The sequence below is a fragment of the Musa acuminata genome, chromosome BXJ2-10, assembly GCF_036884655.1.
Source record: "Musa acuminata AAA Group cultivar baxijiao chromosome BXJ2-10, Cavendish_Baxijiao_AAA, whole genome shotgun sequence".
NCBI lineage: Eukaryota > Viridiplantae > Streptophyta > Magnoliopsida > Zingiberales > Musaceae > Musa > Musa acuminata.
Genome location: NC_088347.1, coordinates 22,860,395 through 22,887,874, shown reverse-complemented (window position 1 = coordinate 22,887,874; position 27,480 = coordinate 22,860,395). Strand labels below are relative to the sequence as shown.

The 27,480-nt window shown below is 38.4% G+C and overlaps 4 protein-coding genes and 1 non-coding gene across 7 annotated transcripts; 2 read left to right on the top strand and 3 right to left on the bottom strand.

The window, feature by feature from the left end:
• The first annotated feature begins 3,116 nt into the window (after positions 1-3,116).
• LOC135624529 (uncharacterized) lies at positions 3,117-9,722 on the top strand. 3 transcript variants are annotated; one of them, XM_065128241.1, is made up of 8 exons: positions 3,117-3,276; positions 3,445-3,574; positions 4,564-4,669; positions 5,552-5,734; positions 7,954-8,430; positions 8,507-8,590; positions 8,678-8,777; positions 9,480-9,722. In XM_065128241.1, the coding sequence occupies exons 2-7, from the start codon at positions 3,527-3,529 to the stop codon at positions 8,743-8,745; spliced, it is 966 nt and encodes a 321-aa protein (XP_064984313.1). In that variant the 5' UTR covers positions 3,117-3,276; positions 3,445-3,526; the 3' UTR covers positions 8,746-8,777; positions 9,480-9,722. The 3 variants fall into 3 exon arrangements, with proteins under 3 accessions (XP_064984313.1, XP_064984312.1, XP_064984314.1); XM_065128240.1 differs by having other exon boundaries at positions 9,464-9,722; XM_065128242.1 differs by having other exon boundaries at positions 9,430-9,722.
• A 2,362-nt stretch (positions 9,723-12,084) lies between these two features.
• LOC135625617 (AT-hook motif nuclear-localized protein 26-like) lies at positions 12,085-14,421 on the bottom strand. The gene is made up of 2 exons (XM_065130660.1): positions 12,945-14,421; positions 12,085-12,835 (listed from the first exon to the last, which is right to left on the bottom strand). Exon 1 carries the CDS (start codon positions 13,905-13,907, stop codon positions 12,990-12,992), a length of 918 nt encoding a protein of 305 aa, XP_064986732.1. The 5' UTR covers positions 13,908-14,421; the 3' UTR covers positions 12,085-12,835; positions 12,945-12,989.
• A 1,602-nt stretch (positions 14,422-16,023) lies between these two features.
• LOC135625988 (protein cornichon homolog 1-like) lies at positions 16,024-20,526 on the bottom strand. The gene is made up of 4 exons (XM_065131166.1): positions 20,387-20,526; positions 18,918-19,099; positions 16,658-16,780; positions 16,024-16,571 (listed from the first exon to the last, which is right to left on the bottom strand). Exons 1-4 carry the CDS (start codon positions 20,450-20,452, stop codon positions 16,538-16,540), a joined length of 405 nt encoding a protein of 134 aa, XP_064987238.1. The 5' UTR covers positions 20,453-20,526; the 3' UTR covers positions 16,024-16,537.
• A 1,060-nt stretch (positions 20,527-21,586) lies between these two features.
• Positions 21,587-26,560, top strand: LOC135624528 (putative transferase At4g12130, mitochondrial). Its single transcript, XM_065128238.1, has 5 exons — positions 21,587-22,272; positions 24,168-24,421; positions 24,530-24,628; positions 25,765-25,923; positions 26,015-26,560. The coding sequence occupies exons 1-5, from the start codon at positions 21,602-21,604 to the stop codon at positions 26,263-26,265; spliced, it is 1,434 nt and encodes a 477-aa protein (XP_064984310.1). The 5' UTR covers positions 21,587-21,601; the 3' UTR covers positions 26,266-26,560.
• Positions 26,561-27,266: 706 nt separating this feature from the next.
• LOC135626091 (small nucleolar RNA U3) lies at positions 27,267-27,480 on the bottom strand. Its single transcript, XR_010492259.1, has one exon. It is a non-coding gene; the product is annotated as a small nucleolar RNA U3 (small nucleolar RNA).

Here is a 27,480-nt window from a genome sequence, read left to right as displayed (position 1 = left end):
TCTTCTCCTCATTTGGCACAACGAGGAGAAGAAAGAGAGGCGATGTCACCAAGGCAGCGTACGCCTCCTTTTCTTCTCCTCGTTGTGCCAAATGAGGAGAAGACGGTCTTCTCCTCATCTGCGGCCTTTTCTTCTTTTTTTGTAATATTATATATATATATATATATATATATATATATATATATATATATATATATATATATATATACACACACACATGTACCGGGTGGTACACCCTAGCGTACTGTACCGAGCATTACGAACCTTGCTTATTAGAAATAACAAAAAGTAAATTAATGTCTCTTGCTTTGACTAGAGGTATTGCCCTTGAAAAAGCTCAATGACCAATGCAGTCAACCACAAAAAGTTGTTACAAATTACTTTGTCATTGCCATTTTTGAAGCACTAAAGTCCAAAATTTTGGTAATTGCATCAATAGACATCATATGGTGATGGACTACAGAGCACTTCTCAAAATCAGGAAAGCTTATTGGACTATTTGATAAAATTTTACAATAAGTGGCCAAATGGTCAAACCTCTAAGTTAAGAAACAAAAACATATATGTGCTAGCAGAAAAACATAAAAGACTAGCTTAGGAAAAGTCTAGGAGGGAAAAATGGAAAAACTTTTCTGTAGGAATAATGTTCAGATGAAAGACAGTAATAAAACAACACAAGCCACAAAAAAATAATTTTTTTTTCATAAGCTTTTCTGCAATAACATAATGGTTGGAATTATTATCTAAAGTTAGAAGAATTTGGGAATGTGATAATATAATGTCTTTGGAGTAGAGCTTTTCTGTCAGAAACTTCTTTTAATTCAGGGAAGCATCAAGTATTTGGTGTCTCTGTTGAAAGGGGAAGTATTCAGCTGTTTCAAAATATATTTCAGGTAAATTATTCTACAAAAAATTAAGTTCTAGTTAGCCATTGATTTTGCAATGTCAGCTTCTCTTTTGTTGTTGCTTGCCTACTAATGACTACAGAATTCTAAAAACCTGTGTATTGTCTGTTTAATATGTTTCTCAAAATTCAGCGGTTTCGTTCTTTTCCAGTCAATTCAATCTATTCCGCAATCTATTGCATCCTTGGTTACAGGACAAACTCTTAGAATATGGAATATTGAAATACAGAATCAAACAGAACGATTCCCACCAGATGGACAAAAGAAAATTCCACAGACAAAATTAATAAAGATATCTATTTCACAATCAAATCAATCCACAGACAAAATTAAGGCACACAATTATATTGTTCTTCTTAGATCAAAAGCGGAAGAAGAAGGTATAACAAATTTGCTATTCAAATTCAGTTACTAAGCCTTACCGAAACCAACAAGACACGAGCCCGCGTGCAGAAGGGCCAGTAATCTCGAGAAGGATACTGCCACGGCTATGAATCCGACGGTTGAGGGGAGGAAAGGCAGACGGAGAGAGCGAGACGCGCGCGCTGGCACTGCGACCGCTTGAGGGAGGTACCGGCGCTGGAGCAGAGGCTACGCACGGCCTCCGACTCCTCGGGGCAGCAAGCGGACACGACGCACTCGGCCAGCGAGCGGTTCAGGTGTCGGCACAGCACCGCCTGCTGCCGCCGGTCGCCGGCACGCCGGTGGCACTGCAGGAGCGCGCGGTGAAGCGAGCCGCAACCCAGCGGCACGGCCACCCCCGTTCCGTCGTCGTCGCCTCCTCGTCCTCCCATGGGATCCACTCAACGGGTAGGGCGCCCGTCGGCCGGTCTATAGTCTGCGCAAACAGCAGCTCAAATCGGTTCGGTCCAGAAATCAACATATTTGTAATTAATTATTAGTAAATTTCGTTTTTATTTCTAAATTTATATTTATATTTACTATGAAATAATTTATAAAGTACAATATATGAACAATAAATTAGATATAGCAATAAGAAAATAATTATGATATTATTAGGTTAAGCAACTCAGCAGTTTGATTCGTTTCTCGATGAATAAAAGAAACTATCACAAGCTTAATCTCAAGCAGATCAACTTAATCTGCTCGTTTAATCTATTAATTACATGGAGCTCTGTATCGTTTGATTAGAATGTCTATTATAACGTTAAGATTATAGCAAAAGTCAATAGAGTCAATTCTCTTATTTATAGTTTGTAAAAGATGGAGGAGAATAATCTATAGCTGATCCAAAAAAAGATGTGACCTTCTTTAGGTATTCTATTCACCACTATGAATATAATCGTATATAGGAATATATGTAGCATAAATCTAAAGATCGTCAAGATTTTGTGATCCCCTTTTTGAACTTATTCCAATTCCAACAACTCGGACTACTTTATATCAAGAGATAAAATACTTGGTATATTAATATTGGTTCGATCTAAAATCTATTATTGAATTACTTATTCAATGAATATTCTCAATAATATGTATTGAAATCGATTCAAATATTCATGTTCTAAATCGTAGTCTATGAATATAATATATATCTAATGTGATATATGAAATATAAAATAAAAACAAAATATTAGAATATTTTTATTGATTGATTATGATATATCATATAGGCTCGGATTACACATCAAATTGCTTCGATTTCATGTATATATATATAAAATATACAATCAAACTTATTTCTTGATTTGGTCTAAGAGAAAAAACTTATAGCTGCTCATGATTATTTTAATTATTTTAAAAACTATTATCATATTTTTATTTATTCATTGTGAAATAAAGATAATAAGATAGGAATTTCTAACTAAAAATAATAAATTAAAATAAAATTTACAAAAGATAAGTGATAAGGATGAGATTAAAATTTAAAAGATTATCGTTAACCGTCAAAATCTTTATTAGTTAAATAGATCGAGATTTAAGGAAAAAATAATTTCATTTTAGATAAGAGGATATTTTAATCATTTGAAATAAAAAAAAATATATATGTAAATATTACGCAGTCTTAGTGGGGACTATCGGCGGAGTATTCCGACTCTCCAATAGGGAGGCGGGTACGGGAACGGGTAAATCGTCAACAATGGGAAATAATTTTTGCTTCCAAAAGCTCCCATCAGAAGCCGTTGGATCACCCACTGATTTAGCAACGTGGCTCGATCAGATCCGTCGCCATCGTCTTTCCCCCTCCTGGGCGGGCACACACGCGCCTCGGGAAACTCAGCACACCCTCGTTTCCCTTTCCTTTGGTGCCATCTCGCCCATCCCCACTCGGTGCGCTTGAGCGGTCGCCATGTACTAGAAGCGACGAAGTGACCGATCTCTCACCGGGAGTTCCTCGCTCTCTCGCAACAAGGTAAGGTGATCCTCGTCGATCATAACCCGTAGCCGATTTGATCTACCTACACCTTTATGCAATTTGCTGTTTGATGTGTTTCTGTTTCTGTCGGATCATGTTATGTTTCTCGTTTAATCGGCTGCAATTGATGTGTCCACCGGGTTATTCTTGACGATCGATGATCAGAGACTGCGATCGTGCGTGTGGCAAGTAGGGTGGATCGGAGTCTTCAAGGTGTTGGGATTCGTTTCGGTGGAGGCCGGGATAGATGTCGAGTGGAGAAGTAAGGAAGGTGTCCCGTCAGGACATACAACTCGTAAGCGGATTTTTCTATGTTTATGTTTGTTCTTCGCTTGTTCGATTTCTCGGTTTCCAGGTTGCCGGTTGCCGCATGCTTTTGCTCAGTTCCGTTGATCGCAGTAGTTGTGCCTTTTGGGCATCTGATTTGATTTAAGTTGTACATTTATTTGCTTGCATATATATGATGGGTTGAAATTATTCTTCATTAGAATTCGAATAACGATTGAGGGTCTTTACTTGATGACAAATTTGAACAAGAGATGACTGATTGGGAGCTGTAGTTCTTATATCACGTGCTTCGTTTTTTGGAGTTTATGAACTTTTGAAGTATTGGACGAATACAGGTTGTGTGCTTCATTTTCAGTTTATATATTAAATTTGTATGCAATGTTCTGGTTTCAGTTCCTTCTTTGCGTGCAATACATTTCTGGTTTTAGTTAGATTGAAGGAGCATTCAATTACTTAGGTTTAGTAGATACAACAAGTTCTTGTCACTTGTACCATAGATTGTCTAAGATACACATTTTTGGTTTAATTTGCTGATATAATGAGCTTAGATCATAGTCACTCTGTCTTCATAGTTCCACATTTTCATGTATTCTGAAGGCATACAACTTTGAAGCTTCTTGGAATTTCATGAAGCAACCAAGTCAATGGTATAAGAAGGATTCTTTAAATTGAATGTTTTATGTTTATTGGATACAATACCTGTATGATGCACAACTAATACGATTAAGCTTTTAAACTTTTGCCAAATGCATGAGTGTCAATCTTTCATAATTATGTTTGCCTTATCGGTTTTTCAATTTATGGTTTTTTCTACATTTCTGTTCCTAAGACAACTTGATAGCGATATACTTCTTTGCAGAAGAACCTAGTTAATCATAAGAGGATATTTCAACTTATTTTTTCAGATTTTTTATGCTTGATAATATATTACTCATTTTATCTAATTTTCTGAGGTAAGACAGTGATCTTCTTTTCATTGGTTTTCTGAATTTTCAGGTTCAGAATCTTATTGAACGATGCCTGCAGCTGTATATGGACCAGAAAGAAGTAGTTGAAACTTTATCTTTGCAGGCAAAGATAGAGCCTAGTTTTACTCAACTTGGTAATTTCAGAGTAAATCATCTGCACGTGTCCATTATTTGACCAAAAGCTCTTTTTGAGATTTTTTTCATGTGGATTTGGAGCAATATTCTCAAAAAGTAATACTAGTATCGGTTATTCCTTTGTTCAATATGCAAGCATACCATCAAAGTTAGCTGGCTGATTCACAAGGAAACCAAGATATACGCATAAATGTGAACATTCAATGCTCATAAATACACTTTGGTTGAAGGTTTGGTCTTATATGTTCTAATGTCTATATATTGAGATCACTGTTTCTGGTGTTTAGATCTAGCAGTTGAAGACCCATTTGATGCACTGGGCTGTCCTTTTGGTTCTGTTAGGTGTATTTGGCTTGAAACTTCTTGGTTTTCTTTTCTTCTTTTCTCAGATGCATCAACAAAGACTGAAAAGAGATGAATATTATTTTTGTGCACTTTGGAACGTAAGTGGTGAATATTATAAAATTTTGTGTTCTAGTGGCATTTTTTTATAATTTTTATCCTTGAGCTGATGTAGAGCCATGAAATTGGAACTGCTAATTTTTATTAATTTATTTTTCTGACATTGTAGATGTTGGTATGTTAGATGTTTTTTCATGCTCATAGACACTAATGTCTCTTAATCTTTGTATGACCTAATTCATATTCTTATCTGAACCAATTTAAACCAACTAATTTATGTAATGACCGCTGCCATGTTTCAGAGTTAGTGAATGGCAGACTGTAAACATTCCTTGAATGTTTCATGACCGAAATGCTGTTGACAATTATTTTATAGCTATTTCCAGGAAACCTGCTGATATGTATTTTAGGAGTTATATACAGTTTATGATGCTTCTAGTTTATGCTTTTAATGATTTTCGTATTTGGTTGATTTACAGTTTGGCAAAAACTTGAGGAGGAAAATCGAGAATTTTTCGAAGCATATCATGTTAGACTGATTCTTAAGAACCAAATATTGGTTTTTAACAGGCTTCTTGAGAAACAGGTTGAGCTGATGCAGGAAGCATGTCCTACTGGAATTTCTACCATATCCCTTCCCAATGGCTCTAATGCTCCTGCTTGTATGTCGATCTCTAATTTTGCTGCTAATATTTTATTGTTTTTGTCACTTATGCGAATGGCCTGGAGCTTGCTATCATAGTGAATAACTCATTGCTATATTGTATATCACTTTCTTTTAAAATGCCACCATCTAATTCCTTGACTATTTTATCATGCTGTGCTTAACCCTTATTATCCATATAATGGGAAAACCTCATGCTGCTACTGAGTCTCTTTCATCTGTTATATAGAAATTGCATTTCTTGGTGTTTAATGGTGGATGTTGCTAGATACAAAAGGAGAGAGATCAAATATTAATTTTAAGGTTCATTAGGTTTTATGTTTACTGACATATGCCCTCTTTCGATGTGTGGAAAGTAGTGAAGAACATTGTTAATGGGGAAGTATTGGGACTTATGGTCTTCTCAGTTTTCCTGGTAGAAACTCATGTTTTCACTGAATCAGTTTTGGATTATGTAGTTTGAGATATTGTAGCTATACCATTGATGGTTTTTTGGTCAGAGATGCTAGGAAACCTCCTAATAACTTGCTTATAAGATCACCGTAGTAGATACGTGGTATCATTTTTTGAATTAGTTGATATTCCATGGTGTGATCCGGTTTGCTTGATTATTAAAGTTTTTGAAAGCTCCGTCTATTGAGGATCAAATAACTGCATATTCCATATGCAGTTAAGTATTTCGTAACTGAATCATACAATAGAATTAAAGTTTTTCTATTAAGAAGAAACTAAGAACTAAAATTCTTCAGATGTATAATTTCCACCTGTCTGTCACTGTTCTTCCTTGATACCTGAGATTAGAGTTAAACTTAAGAAAATCTGACTATAAGCAATTTGGAGTTAGCAGTAGCAGTGTGGGATAGGAAGAGAAGAACAAGAAGTAGGATTGAAATGAAACTAGCTTAAGTGAAGAAAAGACACCTTTCTTGTGCTAAAATGTAACAAAAACAAGACAGATATGTTCCTTTCTAAAAATGTCCTCATAGAATGATTGCCCTTTTATGCTGATCAAAGAAACACCAATTTCTTGCTGGAGTTAAGTGACTATTTAATATCGCTGTTTTTTTTAAAGTCACTGTAGGTGGGACAGAACTGCAAACAGCAATGTGGCATAATTGTGGTTTTGCAATGAATGTATTATTTTCTACTTTTTCTACCAAATATCTGACTAAAGATTATAAACTTCTGATTATAACCACAAGTACAATCATCTGTATGATAGAAGGACCATTGCATGCACAAATTGGCATTCATGATGAAGATGCCTAATGGTGAACCTAGTGTTCCATTGCACTGAGCATCAACCTATGAACTAATATATGAGATTCATCACTATTACATTTGTTCTGTGCATGATGGTCAGGTATTTGGTGCTCAAGTAATGTTGCTTGTTTTTGATGGTGATGATCTTTTTTTACTATGGAAGCCAAGAATATCTACAAAGGAAAAGAAAGTAGTGGATGGTTTGAAGGAACATGATTCTGATAATGAGAACAAAATTGAAAGTGAAGCTTCTCCAAATTGGAGGATGGGGCAATTCTAATTAGCCTCAAGGGATTATTAAATATGTTATTCTTATACATATTTCTTATAGCGCTATGATAAGGAGAGGGTTGTGAGCAGTAGAAAGCAATCGAAGGTGCCGTCATATTTGCATTGGAGGTAAAGAGATTTACCACATGAATCAACCTGAGGTGCCATCACACTAAAGAGATGGTCGAAAAAGTTGCATGAGGGCATTGTTATAGCAAAGGTTTAACCATAAAATGTGTTCAGGTGTTACCGTTGAATGATAATATGAAAAAGAGAAATATAGATTGATCAGCTACCCATATTAAGCATTTAAACGAATACTAATTGCATGAGCAAAATTCATAATATGGGTGTGGTGCAGTCATAGGAGTATCAGAGAGAATAGACCCTGTAACACATTGAACCAGCCGTATTTGTTTCACTTGAAAAGTCTGCATAATTGTTGTTACTTCTGGGTGTATCCTAATAATATATGTTGAGGTCTGAATTCAATCTCAACCAATATTGACATCTCCAGATAGCAAATGCTGATCCAGATGCAAACATGCGATGGATGTGTATTTTCAATTTTTTATTAAAATTTACATGTTTTCTTAAGTCCTGGTTATTTAAACATGTGAAATTGGACAGGCAATGTTTTGGCATGTGACTCTTGAAATATCTGACTCTCATAACTTTTTTCAGTGCATCTAGCTCCATCGTGCTATATGTCTCAGCAAACTTCTACGTCAGCAAGGCTAGATGACATGCTTTGTGCTGGAGGTTTCACAAGTGCTCTTGTAAATGGTGGGCCATCAGGACATGGAAACTACCTTGGGAATGATTCTGCAATTCTTGCTGGGAGCATGAATGCCTCAACAAGTATGCTATCCACTCCAAACACCAACATGGGAAGGATTCCTGGGATGAACGGAATGATTGTTAAGTCAGAACCTAATTATCCCAACAATTCTGAATTCCCATTCGGTAATGATAACAGCATGTTGGAAGCACACCAACCAATTGGAGATACTTCAGCTGGGTCCTTTGGTAGCTCAGAGTTGAGTGGCCAACCATTACAAGATAATCTCCTCGATATCGATACATCTTCGCTTGGATTTGGTCAGATTCCCCGAAATTTCAGTTTTTCGGATCTAGCAGATGACTTTACTCACTGTTCTGGTATGTTTTGTTTCCCTTTGCATGCTCTTTCTTTCTTCCAAACAATATACTAATGTTGTCTTTTCTCATTTAAAAGATATCCTGGAGAACTATGATCGGTCTCCTTATCTTCCACCTGATTCAAATAACTTGTCAGACTCTCCGGCAAGGGAATTTAAAGGTAACTTTGCTGTTTCTTTCTTTCTCTTTTCCTTTTTTTTAATGTTTTTTTTCCACCTTGAGGTGCTTATATTTTCTTTCTGTTTAGAGGAAGACATTAGAAAGCTAGACACCATATCTGAAGGAGTCAGTTACGAGGAATTTGGAAGCGACTGACCGTAATACCTGTTGGTCTGTTTGTTGTCAAGGTAACACTCTACCTCAAGTTGAAATACCTATTCAAATAAGACCTCTCAACACTTCCCCCCTCCTTAAAAAAAAAATTGGAAGAAAGCACCACAATATATCAACTTGTGACTTGCACTAACCCATTATTTTATTTTTGTCAAAACCCTTAGACAAGTGCCTATTATTTGTCATATTAAATCATCATGATCTTTTTTTGTGGTTTCTCCTGGAAGTAGAGTATCATCATTATAGGACATTATTTATTTTGAACTCGTACCACAAGCATCAATTTCTTTGTGATCTATGCCGTAGGATTGCACAGTTCTGTACATGCAATCTCATGATGCTTTATAGATGAGACCAATAGATATTAATAGCCGCACTCTCTTCTTCCATGTGCGACATGGACCGCCTCCATCGGGTGCCCTTTTTCCCGAGGCACGGACCCAGAACCACGCAAGCATCTAATAGCGTACATGTTCGATTAGGTGCTTCTCACAATCACAAGCAAGAAATCTTGTCCTTCAGCTGATGCGATTATGGTTGTGGGTTGACGACAGGGGTTACACCGTATTCTAATTCTTACACATTCTGCAAATTATGCCGTAGTGGGTTGACGACAGGGGTTACACCGTATTCTAATTCTTACACATTCTGCAAATTATGCCGTAGGTTGACTGGGCATCTGTACTCATGGATTTGACAGGTGACTTGTTCCTCAGATTTCAGTGGAGCCTTCTGAAGTCGTCTACCTCTGGTGCGTTTGATAAGATATGCTAATGCTTGCTGCCGTTGGCGCATTCTGCAACAGTCCTTCTATCGAAGCAACAACGGGAGTGGTTTGATTTATTTCATTCTGACCTTTCTAATCGATAGGCACTTTAATTGTTGTGTTCTTCTTCTGTGAAAGACTCGTGTATCAGCTGCTAAATTCCAGTATTACTTTTCCTGTTGGTTTTGTTTGACGTAATGCCCCATCGAAAAAAGTGGTATCAGTCTCAGCCCACCAAATCAGGCCGTTCCTCGTCTACCTGTTTGATCGTTATTTTTGTCAGCTTGTCAACCCAAAGATCTTTGAAATCATCGGATGATTTGTTTTTTTCTATAAACCATGCCATTTTTTTATTTATCTTTTTTTAATCTCATAAATATAAATTTCTTAATGTACACAACTTTTACTCGAATTGAATTTGATTGTGCCTTCATTATTTGATGAAGGATTAATTAGGAACTCGATAACCACTTGATCGGAATACTCGTGGAAGTTTATACTTTTGTTAGCTGTTCAATCCGTCGCATCTAATGTGGCCTTTTTTCTCGTGCAAATAGATCCGTCAACCCGTTTATATCATCCGAAAAAATAGAAATAGTGATTCCCTAAGATAAAAGATATTTGAATTTATATTCTTGGAGGTCACACCTGACTTGGGATTAGAGGCCGAGACGGAAGCCATGTAGGGTGAGGTTAGGGCAGCAACAAAGGGTTTCAAGATACAATGATACACCTATTCCATACTTACGGATCCGCTTTTCTGGATCCATCAACCCGATTACTGATAAATATATGAGAGGCAAAATGATTCACGAACTAAAACACTGATTGTAAAACCTACCATAAACTCAGAAAGAAGTAAGAGGAGATTTCTTTTTCACTTTATTTCTTATATCATAAGGTCTACTTTATCTTGTTTTTTACAAAAGAAAATATTTCATTCCACATCAATTTGAATACCAAACTTTTTAATCAAGCGAATTCTAATCATCTAGTATATATATATATATATATAGTATTGTACTTTTAATTCCACCCATACCTTAATGCATGATTAAAGTAGGATGTCACATTTCAATTTTTTTTATTGCTATTAATAAGAGTATAATGGGAAGTAGGTAATCTTAAAATTAAATGAAGATGTAAATAAAATAAGAGTGTAATATTATATATATATCCACAACTCATCTTAAAGTATGTTTTACAAGCTCATGCAGCAAAAAAAAAAGAAAGGTTTCACCATCAATGATATCCAAAACCTTCATATTCACCCAATTTTCTATAAAAAGGATTTGGTAAGACTTTATAGTCAAAATTGGTTTCTTTCATGGCTTCAACAACAGAAAGTTTCAAGGCACAATGGAATTCCTACTACCTCTGACCTTGCAAAGCAGCAAAGGTCTGTTCTTTCATTATCATGAAAAATGTAGTGTAGGACACTGAGACTCAACTTCTTTGGATGATGATATGCTAATGAACAATTAATTACAATGAAGAATACAGAAAGATTCAAAGAAACAATGCACTGCCACATACCAATCTCAATTATCCTTTTGCCTTTCATGGGGAGGGGGAAGGCTTCCTGCTTGCAAAGCTTGTGACTCATCAAGAATCACAAAACCACTGCTCTAGTGGATATAGAGTGAACTTAATAGTTTCATTAATGAAGAACTTGTCAAGAAGTTGAAACACAAGACTTTTGACATTATAATTATTTATGGTTCTTTTGACAAGGAATGTCCAGATAATGCTCCTAAAAATCAAACACAACTAGTTTTTAGTATCATCCTTGGCATATTACAGCTAGTGAGGATGAACTTTGATACTATGCTAAAATTGGTCCATTGTGACTAAGGGGAAAAGGCTCAAGTCATGAAAACCCAGTCATATGCAAATCCAAAATGAATTAGAATTATAAGAAGATACCAATTAGTTTCATTCAGATGGAGAGAGGAGTTCAGTTGACAAAATTGCTACATCTTATATGACACCACATATCATAGAAGATCCAATTTAAATTCAACACATCTCAACAAGCTATTGAGAATATTAGCCTATGATAGATGAAACTGGTATTCACCTATGAATTCCTCACTCATAGGATTAGCCAGTTAGAAGAAATTGACTCATTTGTGTATCTAATCAAATCCCAATCACTGCTCAAGAATGAGCAGATAGTGGATGCCAAATCTCATCTTCTTTTTGACTTTTTCTTTCTGTACAAATGGTAAGTAATGAAGGTGGAATTTGATCTCAAAACCTTGAGATGAACTGATAAAGTCTACACCAATCTCATCTTATGTATGAGTTGATCAGCCTTGATCAATATTTGACTAATCAATCATGGCAATTAGAAAGCCTTTGATTCTTCTCACTATCTTCTCTCTTCTCTTCTTCCATCATTTAACCTATTTTTCTCCCCAGAAAAAGTTTATTTATAAGATATGATAATCCTATATACTTCCCCTTTGATGCACATTTTCATGTCTCACTTCTATAGAAGATTTGCACACTCTAAGCATAAGAAATTGGCATTGTGAAGAACAACAATATCATTAGCAATAGATTCGTTTTGGCTTTTAATTTTGGACAAAAATAAATCGGTTTTAAGGATACAGTCCTTCACAATATTGAGACTCAAATACATTATACTCATCCATTTTGCCCAAAAGGTTACCAATGTCAAGCTCACTACACTGACCTAATTCTTCGGAAATCGATCACCTAATCGACAAAAAAAGAAAAAAGAATTCAAGATTCTGTGTTCATCGATCTATTTGCTAAGTTTCTAATCTCCATGCATTGCTCTAAGACCATACATATGTAAGAAACCAATATCATGCATGAGAATCTAGGAAAGAGATCGTGTGCATGCCTTTTGCCAATGACATTTGATGATCCTAATTCACAGAGCAGTGGTGTGTCCAACCGTATCTACTGATTAGATGCGCATGCAAGTCCTAAATCGTAATGGATCACAATACAACAGTCTACTTCGCATGCATATATATTCCTACGGATCAAACAAAATGCTTGACTGATTCGATTCTGTGAGAGCAGAAGGATCTCTAACTTTAAGCAGACGCTCAACTGAACAGCATACAGTATATGCATGCAGCAATATTACGATTACAACTATGGTTGCAAGGCTTCGAAGTAGCAGAATTAAGAGCAGAAGTACAACGTTGAACCTCTTCTTTAATTCCAGGGTTAATCTTCTTTGCTTTTGTTGGAGTGAGAGGTGAGGAGACGATCATACTGTTCTTGCGTTCTCTCACTCTTCCTCCATGGCTTTAACCCATAAGCCTTCGTTCATCATCAAACGAGAAGAAAGACGAATCATGATCCTATGCAGAACGAAAATGACGAGAGAAAGAAAGCCTGAATCAACTCGGCATCAGCTGATCCCTTTTACCTGGGCTGGCAAGGGTTTGGAGAGACGAACGAGATGTTTCTGGGATCAGTAGGGCGTGCGTCCTCCTCCGCCGGTGGCCCAGCCGTGAGGCTCGCCTGGCAATTGCACATTGTTGAGCAGGTTCGGCGGCAGACCATGGAGAAGTGGATTGCTGGGGTCGTGCAGCTGCTGCTGCTGCAGTGGGGGAGACTGGCCGACCAGTCCCGGAGAGCCAAGGCCACCTTGCTGAGCTTGAAGGGGCTCCTCGTCGTCCAGGGGGAGCCGCTCGTAGGCGGCGTTTCCGAAGGATGCTGCCATTATGATCACTGGGCCGGAGGCTATCAGTGGCCCCACGACGCTGCCGCCGACGATCTGACCCTGCCCGCCGGCTAAGTAGATGGTCAGGCCCGTGGCCGCGGGCGGCGCGGGCGGCGGCAGGAAGGATCCGGAGAGGGAGAGTATCTCGAACCGGCCGTGGAGGTTGACGACCGCACCGGGGGAGGCCGGCTGGCGCAGGGTGACGTTGGCGACAGTGCCGCTGCCGCTGAGGACGCAGACGCCGCGCTGCCGGCGGCGGGCGAAGGTGGCGACGCCGTCGACGATGTCGCACCCCCCGGCGATCTCCATCACGTGGGAGCTCAGCGCGTTGGCGCTGTCCTGGTTGATGATGATGGGCGGCTTCGGCTTGTTCCTGGACCCGGCGGGGCGGCCGCGCGGCTTCCGAACCATATCCCCCTCGCCGGACAGCGCCGAAACCAGCTCCTTGCCGTCTCCCCCATCGTTCCCATCGTTGTTATCCCCGTCGTAGTCGCGCTTCATGCCGCGGTGGAGGCCGCTGGTGCCGCTGTGCTCCTCTTCCACCGCAGGCGGCGGCTGTTGCTGCTGCTGAAGATGCTGGAAGGGGTGGAGCGGGTGGTGGAAGTCTCGGTTGTGGAACGGAGGAGGGAGATGGTGGCCATGTGTGGAGGCTTTAATCGGATCCATGAGGCTAGCTAGTGCGCGACCTCAGGAAATGGAACAGTACAGGTAAGCAGATAGCTGATAGTTCGCAGACAAAGATCGAGAGACGGTTGACGATCTGATCCAGTAGAGAAAAAGATAAGGTAGAAAGGAAAAGGAAGGCGGCGGTCTGTCTCTCCTTTCTTCGCTTTCCCAAGGAATCAAACCCTGCTAATTGGGTGTGGAAAGGAACTCCATCAACTGTGCCATTTTTCTTTGACGCTTGGTATTTGTTTAGCTACCCGGCGGCAAGGGAAGGGAGGAGGAGGAGGGAGGCAAGTGGGCTTGGGATTTGCTTCAGGAGGGAAGGTTAGGGTTAGGGGAGGTCAAAGGGTGGAGGGATGAGAGATGAGAGAGAGAGAGAGAGACATGATTGATGGTGGAGTTTGGTGTCTCCGTTGTTATATAGTTATTCTGTTCCTCTCTTTGTCTCTGTCCCAACCCAACTGATTCCTTCTCCATCAACACCTCTCCCCATCCAGATCTCCTCCCTTCCTCTTCCTCGTCTCTTCCTTTCTCTGTATGCTATATAGCAGTCAATCCAACGACAATCTCTCGAACTGCCTCTGAGCTTTCCCAGTCAAGGTTAGCTTTTGCTGTAGAAAAGATCACCGCTTCATACTTATCAGCACCCTGCAGTATCCAAAGATTCGGTGTCCATGGCGAATGCAGTTCACCGTATTCCAGCAATAGTATTGCTTTGTCCGATTCAAGGACGTTCACGATTGGTTTAGAACGCTGTACTCTGATTGCTGTGCCACGGAATTTGATATTATTGGGGTGACCACCTCGATTTGGACTTTAGAGACAGCGTGGCTCCCACGTTATGGAATCCGTCACCGGTGACAAAGTTGTTTTTCTTACGCCTAACGAGACTACCCGCCCGTCTAGTCCTCTCGTAAGAGGCTGGGATCCACATCGATTCCTCCGATCACAAGACGGGTGTGTTGTGGGTGGCATTATAATAAGTAGTCGAAGTAAGAGCGACACCTGGACGTATCAGAATCCAGTGGGGACGCATGTGGATCTCCAGCCAAGTCAGATGTCGGGACGGCACGAATCTCCAGGGGCCATCTGCAGAGAACTAGAAATCGCCGTACAGGGGAGGCAGTGCATCTCCTTCTGTAGGCCCCGCACAGGGGTCCGCATCAGAGACGAGCTGGGTTCGTAATTTTCGTGGTCGGTGGCTCGTCCGTGGCAGGCGAGCTGGATCCAACCACTCCGCACCAACCACTAACCTTGCCCACGCAGTGTTTGATGGGGTGTCAGCGCTAAGAGCGCGCGGATTGGGCGGCCGCTGATCCACTGCGTCAGGGCCGGCGCACGGTCACCGACGCGCCCGTGCATTGCGTCCCCTCGTCGTCAAGTGTCACTGCGCTGGGACTGGGAGATGTGATGTACACGAGAAGTACCACTTCACTGAGAGATCTGATGAAAGCCATTTATATATAGGATGGAGATGGATTTGAGAGAGAGAGAGAGAGAGAGAGAGAGAGAGAGAGAGAGAGAGAGAGAAAGAGAGGTATGGCCAGGGGACTTCCATGCGTGGAAGAGAAGTGTTGGACTGATGATGACAAAAGGGAGCTTCTTTTCTGTCACATGTGAGAGGAGAAGACAGTGAGATCGATGAGTAGATCTATTGACCTATTAGATTCTATGGTTTGCTGGATACTTCCTCCTTTCCCCCCAAAATGTTGGGAGAGGTTAAGACAGGAAGGGTTTTTGGAACAGGAAAAGATTGCGTTTTAAGAAGATTATGCGAATTTGGTATTTACTATAGCAACTCCAAATATTAAAATGTGAATTTTAAGCTATCCAAATCTAGACTTCCTATTAAGTATCATTTTTAATCTCTAATTTTGACTTCTTAGTTATTTAATCTTTTGTTAATCCCTATTACATAAGAGAGATTAAATCATGTTGTTCAACTCAATTTAGATTTAGACATTTTTCAATCATAAGAATCAAAGAAATTACTTTGGGAACTTGTGTACAACCAAAAAGATAGATTTCAAAGCTACCATCAACAATTAATACTGATCTCTCCAACATTAAAAGATACCTCAGGGCACCGATGCAAGATGTCAATTCAATATTTATAATCTTATCGTTCAAGAACAGAGTTATTTACACAAGTCAAATGTCGATCATCAAGTGTCAAAACAAAGAATGCTACCATGGCACCAAGCCTACAGAATTAGTGTCATGCCACGAACAACTTAATCTACTTTTAAGTGGAAGCAAAATGCCAGCAAAGTTCAGAATCATTTATCGGAAATTCTATTTTGTAAGACAATGTTAATCATGAAACAATGAATATTTCAGTTATCAAAGGAAAAAAAAACAAGTGCATCACTTAATGGCCTATCCGAAAGATGCATTTTTACATGGATAGAGTAGCATGACAGCTTTGCTGAAGACGAGCTCAGAGACCAAGAGCTGATCGATGAGAGCTGATGGATGTTTCCAGTTTCAAGAGCTTATGGAAGATCACTGATGAATTTTATGATTGGAACAGGAGACCAAGAAGTTTAACTTATCAATGGATAAAAAGAAACTAAAGTTGACCTTTATGTCAGCATGCAGTATGAATTGAGGACATGGAAGTTCATGAACTATTCAGCCTCCTCCAATATGCTATAAATCATCCTACAAAGTTCATGAAAGAATACAACAATTAGCATAACTTGTGTGCCAGTCAATATTCAATTTTGGATCCAATGTATGTCACTTACCAAATCAAACACAAGAAGAGAACAATAACAAGATTGATGAGCTTGAAAAGACGCCTTTTCTTTTCTCTGTTGAGGTGATTAAAGATCTCAGTCACATCTACTAGATGTTGCTGCCGCTGGTACCTGTAAAAAGACAACAAATCAGCTGATAATTTCAAACTTCTATGTTTTACTTGACACATGCAGCTGCTTTCAACAGTAACGATCAAGACTGCATTAACTTTTGTGTAAAACTACTAGTACGGCACATGCATATGTGGTCTGCATAGAACACAACTCGAGAGAAAATGGGTGATCAAGTACACTGAGGTTTCCACCATTGCAAGTTATTTCCACGATTCACACGCTCGGTAAGTAACAACATATGTCAACCTTATGTAAGGTGCATAAATATTAAGTCAAAGCAAAATGTTAGACAGAAACTTGCAAGTTCTAATACAAAGCAAAATGAATTGTTTGGTAGATAGACCCTTGTTTTTTGTATGTTAAAAATCCAATTTTAATCATGCTCATGGGGTTCACCAGTTTTATAGCTTAGTGTATATCTACTTAAGACAGTATAGTTGCATAATGCCATCTCTATACATTATATCAAGCATCACCCTTTAATTCTTAGAATTGGCATTTTTCTTATCTTACTGAGTGCATATGTATGCCTGAAATAAGTGCTATTTATTGCGGAATGATTTTCCAAACAACCAAAACACCAAATTTTCAATCTTGAACCATTTTATATTAAGTTTGTCATTTGAAAATATTCTAGGTGGAAAAAATTAGTATATTTTGATGCCAAAATGCACCAAAATAAGATGCAACAGCTTGTTTTGAAATGAAGCAAAAACGATTTACCTTTTGAGATGCACAAATTTGGATATCATTCTTAAGTAAATTATAGCATACATTAAGTGCCAAGTTAATACAATTTGTTAATAATGCAAATATTTGTTCAACCTTCAGACTGACAATCAATCTTTCTATGCTATTATTTGAAGATGAGAGAGTAATATCAAACGCTGAAATTTAGCCAATCCAAAGCTATGAAAAATTAGGATTTCTTTAACCCAGAAGGAGAACCCATTTGGGTTTTAACAGTTCCAAACTTCTGAATTCTATGTATCCACATCCTAAATTGATTGTCATTGTTTTCCTAGTCCAAAGCTCACCACTGTTTCATGGTTGAGACCAAGTACTTGACTTTGGGACATTAATTGAGGATCCTCCCTAATTTTTTCTGTGTAGGGGCCTGGATATGAAACTGATAATGAACATGTAAATCCTATCAATTTGAGATGGATATTCTATCAACTGCTGATATCAACAATCAAACAAAAAAAAAAGCTCCATGGATCTGATCTGCTCCAACATTCCATCTCTTCTAGAAATGAGGTTCCAACTAAAACTTTGATTACATCAAAGTGCTACTACTCTGGATATCACTATATAGCTTATTAAAGTAGCACATGCAGCTGTTAGGAAAATTATTAGATTAGGCCCTACATTATAAAATGGATACACATTGTTCCACTTGAATGTTGGCTTTAAAGGTCTTTGCTCCTACGATCAAAGATTCTCATTTCTGGTTCTATGCAGACTCTTTCCAAATTTTGAGAAATTTTATGTACCTCCCTGGTTGTCAGTTCTGAAACTATTATCTCAACTTTTCCCACTATTTGACTAGTCTTCAGGCTTGATGGCCGAAAATAACTTCACTTTTCTAATCTTACAGTTATATATGTCTCTCACTTTTCTAATTGTGATTGTTACGCATGCATCAGCCCTTGTGTGTGCATGCCTGGACCCTGGTTGACAAGAAGCCTTGAATTCAGCTGAAATCTACCATAGATCCCTTGACTTAAAGAGTTATGCTCTATAGAACACATGCGTTGGACAAGGCTTGGATGATGAACTCCAATTTTTGTCAATCTTCATGGATGGAGTTCATTAAGACAGCAATAGTCTTCAGTTTACAGCTAGAGCTGAATACCATAAGCATATATCCATTAGAGCAATGTGGACAAACAGAGAAAAGGGAGTTAGTGTTTCACAGAACTAGTAGTAGCTATTGACATGCGTATCCATCATCTCTACAGAACAGGGATTTCAGCCAGATTTTCATAATTGTAATGCACAAGAAGATAATTAAGGGTCAGTAGTGCGACACATTTGAAAATAGACTATGAAAGTTGTTTGCTTTATCTTTCTTACACATATAGTGTATAAATTATGAGAGAGCAACAAGATAGTAATGAGAGCAACTTACAATCTCACATTGTAGTAAATGATTGGAACACAAAACGTGAACATCAACCAATTTCCAGACAAGAGAAAGAGTAGACCCAAGACTCCTTGCAAGGCAAATTCTGGATATATCACCTTATTTATCCGGGAAGCTACGTCATATGGATTGATATAATCAAATTCTAGGTCTGCCAAGCACATGAGCTGCAAAACACAATGTCAACATTCATTATTCAGGAAAAGTTCTTCCAGGTGGCATTAAAAGTGAGCAAAGAATGCATAGTTAAACCACCTAATGTAGCAAGACTAGAATATGACAAACCTAAGCCACCTCGTTTAAAAACTGGTAACTAATATCCATGTCCAACTTCCAACCGGTGTTTCAAAAGAAAAAAAAAAAAATACAAAAATGTCCTACAAGAAGTATATAGAAACTTGTGCTGCAAAACAGATCTCAATAGTGCCAACAAAGTAGCACATATTGTGTTACTTAGTACAACAAAACACAACCATGTTCACAGAAAATAATATTAATGGACTACAGTTCTGTGATATAAATTTCCTGTGTTTCATGCAAAAGTTGTGACTAAGCAGAATGTCAAGCATAATTTTCCTTGGTGACTATAGCATAGAGTCATTAAATAAAACACAGGGCAACTACATCACTCTGTTTAGCAACAGGTGTAGAGACACAACTACATGCCAAAAATCGTCTCGTGGGCATGCTGGACTAATCAAACCAAGATTCATGTTTCTTTAAACTAAAACATTGAATACCCTTCACTAAACAGATAAACACTTCATAAACAACTTGAAAAACTTGGTATACATTGCATTTCTACCAAAACTGTTGTGAAGAAAAATCCCTGGATAATTTCTAGCTTCATGCTGAAATGAAAATTGACATGTATATGCTTGGTCAGTTCGTGAAATAGTGCATTGCTGATGACAAAAATGGAAATTTGCATGCTTAACACTTCTTTTCACCCAAGGATTCTAGCAGGTGCCCAATCCCACATGAGTAGCAGCAAATATCGATGTAATCTGTTCAAAAATCCCAAACTAACTTGCTGGATCTGGTTTCAGCACTATTGTCATGAAAACACCCAATAGTCCTAATAATCAACCAAAGGACTAAGGGTATTGACCATTCTTGAACCCGCATTTTCCCTATTTCACTCTTCTCCTGTTTCACAACCAAACAACAGAATGACACTACAGTAAATCGGAACTTTGGCTGTCACAACTTGGAATCAGACCCCTTTCATATCCCGATGAGTTACCGAACCATACTTCAATCTAGCTGGCTTCAAAGGGAACAAAGAACTACAAGGTCTAATTTTCGAGAAAGAACGCGATCCATCCCGTCAAATACCATATTTTTCCTCCCTCAAATATCAGAACCGGGATAGAGTTCGATTCTACGGAGGGTTTTTGCACGGATAAAGCCCGAAACTGTTCATGATTGTTGGGCGAAAGATGGAGGGGTACCTGGTGGATTACGAGAGCGATGAGGATGACGACGAGGAAGAAGGCAGTGAGCCAAAAGAACACCATCACCTCTCCCGCCCCTTCTGCCGCCAAGTCTCTCCCTCCCTCTCTCCCGAGGAGAGGTTATCGGTGACGCTTTCGATTTATAGTCGAATAACCAATTAATCGAGTACTTAACGCTTCTATTTTATCATTAAATAGAAAACATACCTGTCAAAATTACCGACTCCGAAATTAAAGACAGCGTGTCTCCGGCCCCATTGATTCACCAATGACAAGCGGGGTAGCTTATGTACGGATGAAAAGTAGTAACTTCAAACTTTACCATATCAATGCATCCATCTATAAAACTCAATTTAATTATCCTAATTATGATAACGTTAACTAATTTGAGTTTATATATAAATTAATGTTAATTAAAATTTTAATTAATAATCAAATGACCACAAAGGCAAGTAGTAAGATTTTAGTATAAATTTATGTGTTGAATTTAAATTTAGAGAAATAAATTTACATTTTTACCAGAGAAATTAACTTCCAAAATAAAAAAAATAAAGATAATACACCAATTTCATTTTATATTGTCAATTCATCAAGATAAAGTTTATAGGAAGATAATTATTTTCATCACACATATAATTTAAATGGGAAATATATCATATGTCTTATGCCAAAAGTAGATGATTACTTAAATAACACTTAAGTCTATTATCTTTATCATTGACATCAAAGTGAAATACAAATTATGCTAATAGGTTTTGACATAATTTATGTTAATATATATTACATAAGCTATAACATGTGGACTAATATTATTTTTCATTAAAATATTTGATAAAACAAAAAATGTCTGCATGAGAATAGTATTTTATTATATCATATTTTAATTTTCAATTGAATTTTATTTTGGAATCTATAAATTAGATTATATTTAATATCCCTCAGCTCAAAAGCTGAACCGGTTCAATTAGTAGGAAATCAAACCGAACCAAAAAAACTCGGAGATCAATCAGTGTTCGGATCCTATGCAATTCATATGAATTCGTCTCCCTCCAATCCACCATATCTACCCTCCATCTCCCACATACTCCATTTCTTACCGTTCAATCCTATGATATCAAGCATCTTCCGCTGGTCCACATCCGGAGTGGAAACACCCATCATCTCGGCGGGTGGAAGGCTGAGATCATCTGATTCGAAGAATGAAGGGTGGAGATGAAGGATCGCCAAGGAATAGATCCATTCTCGCACGTGACCTCACTGTCACGTCTTCCTCGCCACACGCGTCCGCTCTCGCCGCAGCTTCCTCCGCCTCCGCCCCCTCAACGACGAGGAGGAGGAGCAGAAGAGAGGAAGAAGAAGAAGGAGAGGAACAACAGTAACAAAGCAAGTAAGATGTCTTCTTTCCGTTTCGGATCGCGTTTCCGCACCGCCTTCTCCAGCTCCTTCCTCCGAAGCGTCCACTCTCAGACCTCGCCGGGGCGTCGCCTGGACGATGCGGGGCCCCTGGCCTGCCGCCTCGAGTCCCGCTCCGTGCTCCGATTCCGCGGCCCCGACACGGTCAAGTTCCTCCAGGGCCTACTCACCAACGACATCCGCCCCCTTGCGGCCCGCACCCCTCCCACTGACAGCCGCGTCTCTCAGGCCTCCTACCTCCCCACGCCTAATCTCACTTACCGTTCCCCGCCGCCGATATACGCTGCCCTGCTCACCCCCCAAGGAAGGTTCTTGTACGACCTTTTCCTGTACCGCCCCCCTCGGCCCGACGAGAAGCTCGATGGGCGGACTGGGTCGGGGCCCGGCTCGGCCGACTCTGAGGAGCCCTTCACTTTGCTCGCCGATGTCGACACCGCCGTCGTGGATGATCTTCTTGATTGCTTCAAGAAGTAAGGGTTCGATACCTTTCCTTTTCTCCTTTTTCCCCTTAAATTCATACTGCAGGAAGATCGTTGCTTTCAATGCACACATTGACATATCCTCAGTAGAAACTATGCATTAGTTTGAATGCACACATTGACATATGATAGTTTTGTCTGGTCCTTGTCATATGCAAACATTGGCAGTATTGCATCAAACTATGAAGGTGTTGGGTTTCAATTTTTTGTGTTATCATCATATATGCTGGCTTTATTAAGCTAGATCTGATTATAAGAAGAAATATCTGTATGTGCTGACCTCATCCTTCCAATTAACATCAAAGATTAATTAGAGGATCTTGCATGCATTTGGAGAGTCAATCAAACACTTCAACAATGAAGACATAATTGCTTCAATTTTGTTAAATTTGGGTATAAGACATCTGTAAATTTCTACAAATGACAGAGTTGACTAACCAGATCATGGATGAAGCTAAAACAACAACAACCAGTTGTAATGCTCTATGGATCTTTCTCCATCATGGATCCATGTCCATGTTTAGGGTAATTTTCCTGTTATTGTAAGAGCAACTGAGTGTCTTTTTATTTTCACTAATAAAATTTCATAGGTCTCTCTCTACCTCTCCTACCTCCACTAATTGTTATTTCATTTCATTATAGCATGATATTTTAACTATAAATGAAGCTATGAACATATTTTGGTTGGCAGCTTGAGTCTTCTCGTTGTCTGAAAACTTCTAATTAACTTGATATTTGTTATGTTTAATCATATTGTCTCTTTACCCGAGTCAAAAGTTTGCTTATGGATGCACAACTCTTAGAGGGAAAAGAAATGACAAAATGGATAAACATGGACTAATGAAGAAGTTTGTCTTGCATATTATGCTAAAAATTCAAGTTTTTTCAATTAAAATGGAGGATAAGTGAATTTAGTACATCTGGAGTGTATACAGTTTGATTAAGTGCCATCTTGCTAGTGAGGTATTCAATGTCCCTATCTTCTTCCGGCTGTAAGTTTTAGGAGCATTTGGTTGGAAATTATACGAGAAGATTCCCCATTGACTACACATTGCCAGTTATTTTTATTTGCTTATCTATCAATATAGTGATAGTTATTTGTACCTGTGTGTATTACTGTATTTTCAGGTTTTGTGTGGTGAAAATGGTACTTGTTTGTTGAATAGAAATCATCAATTTATCATTTATCAAACATTATAAAGTGACTAATATGTTATAGTTAGGTATTTAGTGCTGTTTCAACATTTTTAAAATGAAAATATGGTAAATTTAGCTGATTGCTTCTTTACAGTTTGTCATATAAGGATTATCATTTATCTTAAAAATGAGTTTCTAGATGACTAAGCACTGCTGTTCTGCAGTCAGTGCTGTTACAAGTAATAACATTGATGATAACCCTAGTAATTAAAGATCACAGGTTACAGCAGCTTAATAACTGAATGTATATCAGAAAAGTGTGATAGATGTCATTCAAAAAAAAAAAAAAGATGAAGTAAAAAGAAGATAGGAACTAGAAATAGTTCTTTGCTACGTAACAGACAAGCGAAAACATAAGATCAATTAACATCAATTAGCCACTTTTCAATCAGGGCCAACATCTGATAGCAGTTACTTGGAATCCAAGATAGTCTTTTATTTTCAACACTTTTGTTTCTTCTACATCAGTTTACTGAATTTCTCATGGCCCATTGGAGTTGCTAAAGTGCGGGATGTCCAAAACTGATGGAGCATGAATTGCCAATGTCATTTGTTAAGATTGGAAGACAGTCATAAAACACAGTCCCCAGTGTTCTCTATACTATCAATCTTTTATAGAAAACCTTGCCGTTCATTTAAGCAACCAAAAAGGATGTCACTTTTATGGTTCTTTTATTCATGTGCTATAGGTATTGTTTGAGATCAAAGGTTGGGATAGACAATGTGGACAAGGAATTCTCCTGCTGGCAACGATTTGGCAGCCACCTTTCTAGTAATTCAGCATCAGCTGAAGAACCTGAGGCTGCATCGGTTGGTTGGGGAGGAGGAGTTGGTTATGCTGGTATAGCTGCTGCACAAGGAAATGATCTTAGTTGGCAATGGTTCAAGGATCCTAGATTGAATTGCCTAGGATTTAGAGGAATCTTCCCCACTAATGCAACTCGTGAGGCTTCTAAATTGTCTTTCATTCTGTCAACTGCTTGTCATGAGAGTGCAAACAATGATTCACTATTGATATCCTAATTTTCACTTCTTTTACTTCTCTATGCAGCACCCTTAGTGGAGGCTGATAAGGAAGCTAGTGAATGGCACTACCTACAGTGGAGGTTAGAGAAAGGAATTCCAGAAGGTTCCACTGAGATTCCAAAAGGTTTGGCTGGTTACTCATCAAACATCTTAGAAATCAATTCGGATATCCTATAATGTTTTTTGAGGACTGGACCGTTTCAATAGTTTTGTAAACAGAACTAACAACAAAAGGAGACATATCATGTTATGTCTCATGATTTCATAACATAAATTGGTTGAAAAGACATCGAATATAAGTTGGAAACTGATGCGCTGGTTCGTTTATGAATTCTTGTTAGGAGAATGCATTTCTTAATTGTTGATATCCAAAGTGTAGACATTGATACCTTAGGAGAATGTATTTGATGCTTGTACTGATGCAGTGAGGTTGAAATGATAATCTCATCTTCAAATTCATCATAAGTTTGTCTTCCTTCTCTACATTTTTATTTCATTACATTAACAAATTTTGTTGCTTTTAGGATGAATAGGTCATAAAGATTGAAAATGCCCACACTCTTATCATATATTTTCAGTATGAAATTGGAGGTATCTGGGGTACTGGCTCGATTCTAGAATTAGATGGTACAATGTTAAAGATAAATAATATAAGGCTCTTCAAAATTCAGATGAACAATGAAGAGGCTTGGAATTTTAGACTGATATAATATCTGTCATATGGACTCTGATAGTCACTGAGATTAGGAGTGTGACAAAAGAGATTCTTGGAAAGTTTGAAGCTCGGTGTATATCTTCAATAGAGAATTGATGATTGTGAGAAAGTTCAAAAATCAATCACTACAGATGACACTTTAAATATTGACATAATTGTCAAAATAAAAAAAATTCTAGAACAACTATAGTAGATAAAAGAGGAAAATAAATTACAAGTATGGTATAAAAGGAGGCCTATGATTATTTTTAGTTAAGCAGGTGTTAAGTACGAGGAAAAAAACAATTATCAGGTTAACAGAGCTAGGGAAAGATCAAGTAGATATTTACTTTGAAGATGTGAAAATAAGTAAGAGTGTAGAATCTAAGTGTAGATCTAGTCTATGATTGTTTCACTGCATGGTTGCGCTCCAGACATGACAGCATATATGATTTCCTTTCCATAACTCATGTCAAGTTGCTCTTCATAACCTTCTCATGTGGTGGCCATTGATAGTCGAGAACTTTTGTAGATTATTACCCTTTGTTCTTTCTATTTCACCATAGGTGAGGCAGTTCCTCTTGAATACAATCTTGTGGGGTTGAATGCCATCTCCTTCGATAAAGGATGCTATGTAGGTCAGGAGCTTGTTGCTCGGACACATCATCGAGGTGTCATCCGCAAGCGGTTGCTTCCACTGAAGTTTGTAAACGACAACGGAGAAGGTTCTAATTTCTATATAGCTGGCTTCAAGATGACTTTTTGGGTTTGAATTTTTGCATATGATCATCTGTGCTCATTCATCCTTTTGTTCAGACCTACAGCAAGCAGTATCGCCCAATTCAGACATAGTAAATTATGCTTCCGATAAAAAGGTCGGGACTGTGACAACAGCTCTCGGATGCTGTGGTATGGGACTGGTGAGACTGGAAGAGGTCCTCAAGCAGTCACCAAACCTGCGCATTGAGGGACAGGATGAAGTGAGAATCAAGGCCATGATACCGGATTGGTGGCCAGCAGAATGGACACAAGTGCAAGAACAACAACAAAGTGCTGCTGCTGCCTAGAGCTAATTATCAATTCTTGGTTCGATACAATTTGTTCATCAACACGTGTGTGGATGATTCAACTCCATCCATTCATTTTCGTCATGGAAAACAATAAGATGTTCAGTATCTAACCTGTTAAGTGAGGCATAAGAGCATGAGTTATTTGTCAATAATCTCAGTTCATGCACCTTATGCTATGTTTGAATGAAATTGAGATGCAGAGTAGCAGTTCATAAATAGCTGTAATGGCTCGATTGATGATGGCTTTTGCAATCTGCAAGTAATTGGCATCAAAAGATGAGTTCTGCTGTAAGCATATTGTTCACCGTATCTTGTAGTGTTCATCGAATGTATCAAGAAGCGTGAACGGTGATTACAAGAATGCTTTCCAAATGTAAGATTGGAAAGAATGTTCAGAGAAAATTAACATTTCCAATTTGTAATGATGAGGTTTTCCCTTGTGCACAAACACTCATGTTAAGTGCTTCGCCCACGTTTACTTTAAACATTGCCTGTATACCAATCAATGAAACTAAGGGAATTTTGAATTGAATGATTGGGAGAAGTAGCACTTGCCTGATTGGGACCAGATGTGGGCTATATATATATATATATCATCATTGGGACCAGATGTGGGCTATATATATATATATATATATATATATATATATATATATATAGCTTCTTCGAGCTTTATGGTATAATGGAGATGGAAGGAATGTTCTGATGCACTGACTGTTTGTTAAGGAGAGAAACAACAGATGTAATGCTTCTGGGCACAATATTTATTATTTTAAATAATGGGATGATACAACCCAACTATTATTAAAAAAGCGAAAATTATATATCCATCTGAACTACATGGATATATACAAATATAATTATATTTATGTTTAACATTAGATATATATGTCTCATTTTAATTGAGGACTTTTTGCAAGTAAAAGAACGTGAAACAGCAATAGAAGATGCATGTCCAATTAACAAACAAAATATGCATGGTCCAAAAAAAGATTGTGGGTCTGTCAGACAACCCCAGGATCGCCCCAGCCGATGGGCACCACCAGCTGAGAACGATCCCCTACTGTGAGAGACCTCGAGAGATCCCCACCGTTAATCACGCTCCGATCCTGAGGTCCCGTATCATCAACCAGACTTTTGTGCCTGTCTCGTTAGAGTTCTAAGAGACAGTTGTACGAACCTATAGAACAGATCCTGTTCAAGTAAGGTCGT